Source organism: Glycine max, chromosome 13 (assembly GCF_000004515.6).
Source record: "Glycine max cultivar Williams 82 chromosome 13, Glycine_max_v4.0, whole genome shotgun sequence".
In the NCBI taxonomy this organism is placed as follows: domain Eukaryota; kingdom Viridiplantae; phylum Streptophyta; class Magnoliopsida; order Fabales; family Fabaceae; genus Glycine; species Glycine max.
This window is the reverse complement of record NC_038249.2, coordinates 36,416,762-36,426,266: the sequence shown is the minus strand read 5'-3', so window position 1 is coordinate 36,426,266 and position 9,505 is coordinate 36,416,762. Positions and strand designations below refer to the sequence as shown.

Below are 9,505 nucleotides of genomic sequence, written 5' to 3'. Positions count from 1 at the left end.
ATATATGTGTTTAAAGTTATCAAATAATAAACTTATACTTATTTATGGAAAACATATTTGATTAAAGATAGTAATATTTTAGAAATTGTTTCTATAAAATTATATTAATGTGATTATCAAATTGCGTAATTTTATTAATAGTCTATATTAAAACTATAATATTATAGTTTTTAAAAATCAGACCAACTTGACTAATTTGATTGTGAATCGATGGTTTGACCTGGTTGGATTTGTTATTAAATTGATCATGCAGTCAATTTGGTATGATCCAGTATAATTTGATTGAATTTGTGGTTGAACCAATAATTAACCCATTAATTCAAATTGGGTCATCATTTTTTCTTTCTTTCAAATTACTCAAAATGACGTTGTTTTATTGTTGTAATGTGATTTTAGATTATTTTTTATATTACTTATTCAACTTGCTTTTTAATTATGGAGTGTTTATTTTAGATACGTTTGTTTACAAGTAGTGATTATGAGTAATGATTTTGGGACCTTTTTAAAGATAAATATAAAGCTTTTATATTTTTTTAATATAAATTGGATCATACAAATTAATTAACAATTCACTGGTTCGATCATTAACTCAATGCCTTGATAATGTTGGTCACCAGATTGATTTTTAAAACTATGGTCTATATTATATTTAAAGATTTATACTATTATTTACGTATATTTATTGATGTATAAATGAGATATTTGATATTATAAATATTTATTATATATCTTACTAATTATTTAATATATACTTTTACAAAGAAAATACTGTAAAAGAGAGTTTAAAATCAACTATCGATTCAATGTAAAATGCTTTATGTTGGATTAGACTGGATTGAATTTTATTTTTAAACAACATTAAATGGATGATAAATTAAGAAAACTAAATAATTAGATTAATTGATTTTTTTTCTTTAAAATCAATCAAATTTAATTCGTAGCATATTTTATAGTTATCATTTCTCATTATAAAATTGGTTATTATCACATGTGTACGTGTGTATTGTTTTGACAACATTTAAGACAACAAAGTTTTATTGAAGAACTACTAGCTAATACAACATACAGATCTAAGCTCTGCGCAATTCTAACATGATGAAGTTACCCTCCGAAACAAATACCTAGCCATCAAAATCCATACTGCTCATAAACATTCTCAAATTGAACGGCTTCAGTCGATGATAGCAAAGTGGCATTCCTCGAATAATCAAAAGGAATGTCATAATCGTAAAATAGGAGGTTTTCAAATGTAGACAATTTATTTTGAGCACTATGTTCATTGTGAATCACTTCCTGGGGCTCATGTTTGGTTGATGCAAGTATTGATGAGGAAAACGGGTTTTCTTGTTTGCTCTGAAGGTTGTTATCGAAGCTAAGTAATATGGAAGAGGCAGAGGGAGAAAAAGGTTCCACAATGATCTCGGGATTCATAGGGCTTTTACAAGTGTGGTGGCTATAATAGGTTGTTCGGTACAATGGAGGGTTATCTTGAATTCTCTGTACTTGTTTGATTGCTTGGCATCCCTGATCATTTTTGTGAGTGCACCTATAGTAGCTCCTGCAACACATATTTCAACCATATTGAATTCAGTGCTGAAAAATCGAAAGAGAGGGGCTTAGATACACATGTAGAAAAAATGAGTCTATAATAATACACTATTTTCCCTATAAAATAAAAAGACAAGGATAATTTGGTCTCAGTCAGTAATAGATCATATTAGATACACATGAAGGCTTTTAAACAAGATTTTTCTGTCACCTATCAACTTTGGCAAATTAATCAAAGTGCTTCTCTAGCAAATTTTAAGTTTGTAAGGTGAGTGAGTACAAATTCTGGTTTGATTTTAGAGTTAAGGTGTTGTATCTTTCTTTATGTAGCCTTTAGTGAGTATATATTAAGATTCAGCTCCTCTTTTATGTATTTATTTTTATTGTTTGACTGGTTTAGTATTGTCAGAATGCTCTGAGAACTCTTGAGATGTAATTTTGTTAAGCACTTCTCGTGTAACTTAATATATTTATACTTTCAAGATAAAAAAAATTAAACCAACAAATTATTGATTCAAGTAATATTAAACTCGATTTTTTTAAATAAAATTTTGAGTTTGAATCTTGTGATTGGAAAATAAAATCCCACTACGTGTGATTAAATGAATTTTATGATAAAAATTAGTCATTCATCAATAAAATCAGTGAATATTTTACATCAATTTCATAAATTAAAAAAAGGGTAATTTGAAAGGGAAGAATACCTGAGGTATTTGGACTGCGACGTCATTTTTTGTCCGTACTTTCTCCATGTATAGCCATCTTCAATCAGTATTGAGCTGTCCTTTTTCCAAGTTGGCGCAATTGATCTTATTATATATGGAGTCAAAATTATCAATTTAAGAATTATATGCAAGTATTTTCACAACGAATCCAGTTGTCATAATTTACTTGAATATTTATGAAATATTGCAGGAAAAATAATTAATCCTAAAAATTGTATACATGATCATGGTTATTTACGTCTGGGGCATTTGGCCAAGATGCAATCAACAGCACAAATTCTTTCCTTATTAAATAATTCTAAATCTTCTCATCATATAGTACTTTTTATACTATCAATCTTTTTTTATCGTACTAAAAAAATATTAAAATTTTCTTACTAATCATGTTATTTGTAATTCAGAGAAATATTAACAACATATTAGTTAACACATTTTTTTGAATATCATATTAAACGATAAAATTTATTAAAAATAACAATTTGGTGGGTTGATCAATTTTTTTAACGAGTTTTACTTATAATTTTAAACAGATTTTAATAAAAAAAACATAATATAAAGGGTATATTAAAAAATATGTTGTAGTTTCTTGGCGGTTATCCTTTAGTAAAGTTTTCTTGCTAGGAAGGATATGAATTAAAATTCTTACTTTCTTTTGTAGCACCCGCTTCCACTTTTAGGGTTGAGAATATTGGGACTCTTGCAAGTTTCATCCACCGACTGCAGCTTTGGGCAATTAATGGACGAAGAGACATCTCTGAGAGTGATAGACGCTGCGACCTCATTGGAAACATCATTATTGGAGTTCAAAATCAAAAGGGTATTTGTGAATGAACACAACACTTTGCGAACAAGATCTTCAACAAATGGTAACACTGACTTTGAGCTACCCTCCTCTTCAAGGTGAGTGTTCAATTTATCCTGAACAAGTACTTCAAGTAACTGATTTGCCATGCCATGCCCTTTGATTAACTCTTCTTCCATTGCCTTTTTGCCATTTGGAAGCTGGTTCTCCATTATTGTCTTTTTTGGAATGGTTAAGATAACACTATATTGTGGCTGCTAGCACAAGAGACACTGCCTTTTATTAAACGTAGCAGTTCCTCCACTCGCAAATTTAAAAATTGTTGCATCAGAGAGTGTTGACAAAAATTCCATAGCACAAATTGACAGGTTTGGTTCACGAGCTAGTGTTTCACGTGAACAACACGCACTAGTGAAATTGTGCAACGTAAGCAAGAGGGTTTTCTCGTATTGGAAGAGTCCAAGGCGTGGGAAGAGAAGCAGTGTGTGTTTTTGCAAGGGAATGCATGGTGAGCTCAGAATGCTAACTTCATGCTGAGAACACAGCCATCTATTAGACAATAATATCCTTCGGTTTTAATTTGCATGCATGTTAGTTTATTTGTACAAAGCTGAGGGTAATTTGGGATATATGATGCATATGCAGACAAGAACCAGGTAGGGGGATTGATTCTTTTTCTAGTCACCATTTGAAATTCTAGATTATATTAGGAATTCTATTATTATCACTATCTTTGTCGTGTTGGTTGATATGTTTCTTGTTACTGGTAAGTAAGATTGATATTAAATTTACTAACGCTGTTATCTTTTGAAGTTTGAATGGTCATCAGTTTGATTATTTCATCGACACGAGCTTAATCTATATATGGCTAGCTGAGAAGAAAGAATGGGTTAGTTTCTATGTTTGTGTAATGTATATATAGTGAGATTAATAAAAAAATGTTGAAAAATAAGATCTACATAGATATGCTTTGGTACTTGGTTGGTGATGGTTCGAGGCTCCAACCTTAGTTGAAACAATAGCTACACATCTGATGACCACGAAAACTGGGAGGTCTCTTTCAACACATTATTCCTAGGAGTGTCTATTTTCAAGGGACTTGGATCCCCTCTTCATTCACTCTGTCTATATCTCTCTAACTTTTTTCTTTCTTTCTCCATTATCTTACCTTCCTTTTTTATTGTCTCTTCTTCTGCTTTAATTTTTTGTTTTTGCTTCAGAGGAAGCATGAAGCATGGAATCTTTATTGTTTTTTTTTAAAGAGTGAACAACCATTCACTACGAAAAATAACTGTGACGGAATTAGTGAAGAAACATTTTGCTCTCTAAACCTTCCGTCACAAAATCTTTTGCTAATTAAATAAGATTTTATTTGGGAGGAATTCTGTGACCCAAGTTTGTCCCTCTCAAAACCATGCATTCATCACAGAATCCTTCACAAAAGAAAAATGATATATTAGCGAGGGACTTTATGATAGAATATTGTCCTTCTCAAATTGGATGTGAAGTAAACCAGATTTTGTTATATTAAGTGATATAACTCAAAATATATTTTGTTTCTTCTAATTAAGTCCCCCCCCCCCCTGAAACATATAGTTCAAAATCAAATCCTAATCAATACATTAGCAATATATTGGATCAACTTTTGTTATATTTATTTTATATTAGTGTCTATGACTAATCTCCCTACGTAATCCACTTACAAGGAAACTAACCCGTGCTTTCGCAGTCAAAGTATTAATGGATTGATAAAGTGACTATTCAAATATAACTGCATTAATTAATAATTATAAAAATAACACCATTAGTCACATTTAAAACGTACCAACTAGCAACAATTATAGTGATCTGATCATAATGGAGCAGTCAAATGGTAATGTAGAAAAAGAATCAAATACCCCATGTGCGACTCTCAACGTAATTACCCCACCCCACTTTGTGTTATTAAACTATATTTGCGCAATTTTCTCCTTAATGTTAGGTATCGTATATTAAACGCCATATCAGCCATCATGAATTTCATTTAATTTTTTTATAATAATATATATCTAGTTATCCAGTAACTTATAATCACTAAGAGAGTCTGCTGATTTTAAAAATGTGTGAATTGATATAATTTTTTTGATATCTACAAGTGAAAAAAAAATCAGTAATTATGACCAAAACATGGATTCCTCTCACACTGTCACAACGTGCAAAGCCCAAGGGTGTTATTGTCAAACAGATGGTTATGTTCTCAGCATGAAGTTAGCATAGTGAGCTCATCCTGCATGTCCATGGGAAGAAACCCACTACTTCTCTTCCCACGCTATAAACCCTTCCTATAAGAGACAACCCTGTTGCTTACGTTGCAAATTTTCACCGGTGCGTGTTCTTCACCTAAAACCTTGGCACGTGAACTAAACCAGTCAATTTGTGCTCAGGAATTTTAATCTATATACTCCCTGGTGCAACATTTTTTAAATATGCAAGTGGGGGAGTGCCACGTTAAATAAAAAGGTAGTGTCTCTCTGCTTCGCTGCCATAATAGGTAAGGTGTTATACCGAAAAGGATAATGGAGAATCAGAATCAGCTTCCAAATGGCAAAAATGCAATGGAAGAAGAACTAATTAGAGGGCGTGACATGGCAAATCAGATTCTTGAAGTACTTGCTCATGATAAGGATGAAGGGTCAACAAACTCAAAGTCAGTGTTACCATTTGTTGAAGATCTTGTGCGCAAGGTCTTGTGTTCATTCACAAATACCCTTTTGCTTTTGAACTCCAATAACGATGTCTCCTATGAGGTGGTGGCATCTATTGCTCCCAAACATGTCTCTTCGTCCACGAGTTCCCCAAAGCTGGAGTCTTCGGATGAAACCTGCAAGAGTCTCATGAACACTAAAACTAGAAGAAGAGGCTACAAGCGAAAGTAAGAATTATATATAATTCATCTTTTCCTAGCTTGAAAATTATATATTTCTGATATAATTGTTATGTGATTTGGATCTGATCATTTTGTTTAAGAATATGATATAGGATATGAAGCTAGATCAACCAGTACAGTACTATTGTAATTAAAGGGATCAACCATTCGTCCACAAAATTAATATTTTTTTTTATCATAAATTAAATTCTTCAAATAAAATTGAGGAACATTTGCAAATCCAGAAAAAAAAATAAAAGATCTATTTGTTTCTGTCGATCATGCAAAAAATAATTTGTCTTATTAATTCTCCATCGCCATGCTAGTTTTTCTCTATATTCTTATTCTACAGCACTGTGTATTTCAAATGGTGTGTCTGCTAGTTTCTTTAATTGTTCTGTAAGGCTAGCTGTTTTTTGGTGAGTATCCCTTATACTCTTACAAAATAATATAAACTTTGCCTTTAAAAAAAATAATCTCCATCATCATGTATAATTTTTCTTATTCTTCTATTTTGTTTTTTTAAACGATTCACTATTCTAATTAAACTGAATTTAATGTTAAGAAAAGTGTTGTTATAGGATCCTATACACTTTTAAACTTCTTTATTTATTTGTTGAAGTGAACTCCGCCTATGTTTTTTCATAGTGGGTTCCAAACCCTGGTTAAGGAGTATTGTTGTAGACGCTCAACGGTCAAAGCAAAACTCGTCATTATATCAATTATGTTTTTTTTTTTTTGAAGTGGAGAGTTAAACCCGAGTAATAAACAAATTATGACCTTTTTTATACTACCTTTTAATTAATTTTCTTGATGTCTTATGTATTTAATAAATACAAAGGACCTCATAATTAAATTTTTAACATTTTATGTTTTTAATAAATAAGAACAATGTAGTGCATAGATAATCAGTGTGAGATTGTTCTAATTAATTTAATTAGTAATTTTAATTTTAAGTCTTTTTATATATGTTGCGTTAAATATTTAGAGAAGTAACTTTGTGGTTCATATATGTAATTTCAATACAAAATACTTGTAGAAACAGATTTAGAATGCTTGAATTACAAATTAAATAATTGCTGGTCGTCAATTGCATCTAGAATAAAGCCTCCGGAAATTATAACAACCATTATTACACAATTATTAGGATTAATACAATGATTTAATAAATATTCAATTCAATAGATAATTGGGATTAGTTGTGAAAAAACTTATATATAAGAATTCTAAAATTGATATTTTGGTCTTTATATATATATAAGATCAATTGCGCCAGCTTGGGAGAAGGACAGCTCAATACTGATTGAAGATGGTTATGTATGGAGAAAGTATGGACAAAAAATGACATTGAACGCCAAATACCTTAGGTAATGCTCCTTTTCAAATCACCCTTTTTCTTATAAGTATAAGTTTGATTATTGTTTCAGTTACTAAATTTAAATGTTTTTTTTTAGTTGTTGACATTTAAAAATATTTTTTTAATCTTTAAAATTTTGATAAATTATTTTTTTTTCTTCTTGATATAATAAATTAACATTTTATGTCAATTTTTAATATTTTACGATGATTTTTTAACATTTTATGATAATTTTAAAAATAAATTTAAAATAAATTAGCATTATGACTTAATTTGTAAAATTAATCTATTTTCTTGTTAAATTAGTTTCAACAAATTTTAAAATAAGTATAAAATTGATTTTTGACATCAAAAACTAGTTTTAAACAATGCTTTATTTTAATCTCTAAATTTGGGATGTATGTTTTTTTAGTTCCTAAAATTTAAAATTATTTTTTATTCTTAAATTTTGATAAATAACTCTTTTTAATCTCTAGTATAATAAATCTCTAGTATAATAAATAGATACTTTCTGACACTTTTTAGTTTTCATAAATTAATTTTTACTTTTTAATTACTTGAATTTGAATTTTAAAATTATCATAATGCTAAAAAATTGTCAGTGTTAGAAATTGTCATAAAATATTAATTTATTATGTTAATGACTAAAAAAATAAGTTATCAAAATTCAAGGATTAAAAAAAATGATTTTCAAGAGCTTAGAAAACATAATCCACTCCGAATTTCAATGAGGCCAATTATAAAAAAAAGAAGAGGAGATTAATTACATATATTTAATACTTAATTGGATCTATAATCTTCTTCACCCCTTTCCATGTCAATAATTAGAATGAAAAAAAAAGAGAATATCAATACATCTGAAAAAAAACGATTGAAGATTAAAATAGTAATGAAGTCTTTCTTATATATGTGTCTAAGCCTCTCTATTTTGTTTTCTAAGCTAAGCAGTGAATTAATATCGAAAATGTTTGAAATGTGTTACAGGAGCTACTACAGGTGCTCTCACAAGAATGATCAGGGATGCCAAGCAATGAAACAGGTGCAAAGAATTCAAGATAACCCTCCATTGTACCGAACAACCTATTATGGCCATCATACTTGTAGAAGCCCTTTGAATCCCGAGATTATTTTGGAACCTATTTCTCCCTCTGCTTCTTCCACCTTACTTAGCTTTAATAATAGTTTTCAAAGACAACAAGAAAGCCCGTTTCCCTCATCACTACTTGCATCAACCAAACAAGAGCCCGTGGAAGTGATTCAAGATTATCATAGTGCTCAAAATCAGTTGTCCTCACCTGAAGATCTCCTATTATACGATTATGATTTTTTTTTTGACTATTCGAAGCGTGTGGCCTCGCTATCATCCACTGAAACCGTTGAATTTGAGAATGTTTATGAGCAGTTTGGATTTTGATGGCCAATTGATATTTGTTTCGGTCCTCAAATTCTTTCCTGGGCAAGGCATTAGAGAGTATACTTCATCTTGCCAATTGAAAACACCTGAAATCTATTGTATTGGCTATTTGATAAGTAGAATCTTTTTACCTTAAATCTTGTCAAAATAGCAGCAAAGCTTTTAGTATCAAAACAATTTGTTTGCCTATTTATATATATAAAAGAATAGTGTTGCTTTTTGTGATAAGGGTGAATATTGTTTTAAGCTGTTATCAATAATACATAAAAGTAAGCAAATTGATGCGAAAGGGGCAATTGGAAAATTAGCTTTTGTACCCATTAAAATAGTCACTAATTAAAATTGTCAGTTTTAGTTTTTTCATCTATTTTAACGGATCTTTATCATCACTTGATGTTACCGGTAATACTACCACTGATCCAGGAATACATTGGCCATTAACTAATAACATGTTTGGATTGTCGGTGCAGTAATCCGAAACGGAGAATCTAGAAGCAAGCTCATCTATACTTCTACGATGAAGTTATTTATCTCGTATTTCGTGTTACAGTAAAATCGTCAGAAGAACAAACACGCACTAATCACTAGTAAAAGAATTGGTGAAGGATTAAACGACATATTAATAGTTGCAGAAAACAAATGGTGTAGGCTGAAAACAAATGGTGTAGTGTTTTCGAAAGTTTAATTTACATACTATTATGTATGTGTTTGTGTAGTATATATATCTGTGTTAAAATTATTACAAATTTTTAGA

At 30.0% G+C, this 9,505-nt stretch overlaps 2 protein-coding genes across 3 annotated transcripts; one reads left to right on the top strand and one right to left on the bottom strand.

Annotated features, from left to right (window-relative positions):
- Nucleotides 1–954: 954 nt before the first annotated feature.
- Nucleotides 955–3,334, bottom strand: LOC100792193 (probable WRKY transcription factor). 2 transcript variants are annotated; one of them, NM_001370956.1, is made up of 3 exons: nt 2,920–3,334; nt 2,253–2,357; nt 955–1,558 (listed from the first exon to the last, which is right to left on the bottom strand). In NM_001370956.1, the coding sequence occupies exons 1-3, from the start codon at nt 3,285–3,287 to the stop codon at nt 1,129–1,131; spliced, it is 903 nt and encodes a 300-aa protein (NP_001357885.1). In that variant the 5' UTR covers nt 3,288–3,334; the 3' UTR covers nt 955–1,128. The 2 variants fall into 2 exon arrangements, with proteins under 2 accessions (NP_001357885.1, XP_040863734.1); XM_041007800.1 differs by having other exon boundaries at nt 1,024–1,558; nt 2,253–2,327; nt 2,920–3,313.
- A 2,206-nt stretch (nt 3,335–5,540) lies between these two features.
- On the top strand, nt 5,541–8,974 carry LOC102663281 (WRKY DNA-binding transcription factor 70). Its single transcript, XM_006595372.3, has 3 exons — nt 5,541–5,986; nt 7,243–7,347; nt 8,322–8,974. Exons 1-3 carry the CDS (start codon nt 5,631–5,633, stop codon nt 8,749–8,751), a joined length of 891 nt encoding a protein of 296 aa, XP_006595435.1. The 5' UTR covers nt 5,541–5,630; the 3' UTR covers nt 8,752–8,974.
- Nucleotides 8,975–9,505: the final 531 nt, after the last annotated feature.

Bases quoted from the DNA above. Each gene is read 5' to 3' on its own strand.
- LOC100792193 (NM_001370956.1), bottom strand. From the start codon at position 3,287: ATGGAGAACCAGCTTCCAAATGGCAAAAAGGCAATGGAAGAAGAGTTA. The intron at 2,358-2,919 runs GTAAGAATTTTA...ATATATAATAAG, and splicing joins AGCGGGTGCTACAAAAGAAA to ATCAATTGCGCCAACTTGGA. The intron at 1,559-2,252 runs GTATTCTTCCCT...TATGTGTTGCAG, and splicing joins TCGCAGTCCAAATACCTCAG to GAGCTACTATAGGTGCACTC.
- LOC102663281 (XM_006595372.3), top strand. From the start codon at position 5,631: ATGGAGAATCAGAATCAGCTTCCAAATGGCAAAAATGCAATGGAAGAA. The intron at 5,987-7,242 runs GTAAGAATTATA...TATATATATAAG, and splicing joins AGAAGAGGCTACAAGCGAAA to ATCAATTGCGCCAGCTTGGG. The intron at 7,348-8,321 runs GTAATGCTCCTT...AATGTGTTACAG, and splicing joins TTGAACGCCAAATACCTTAG to GAGCTACTACAGGTGCTCTC.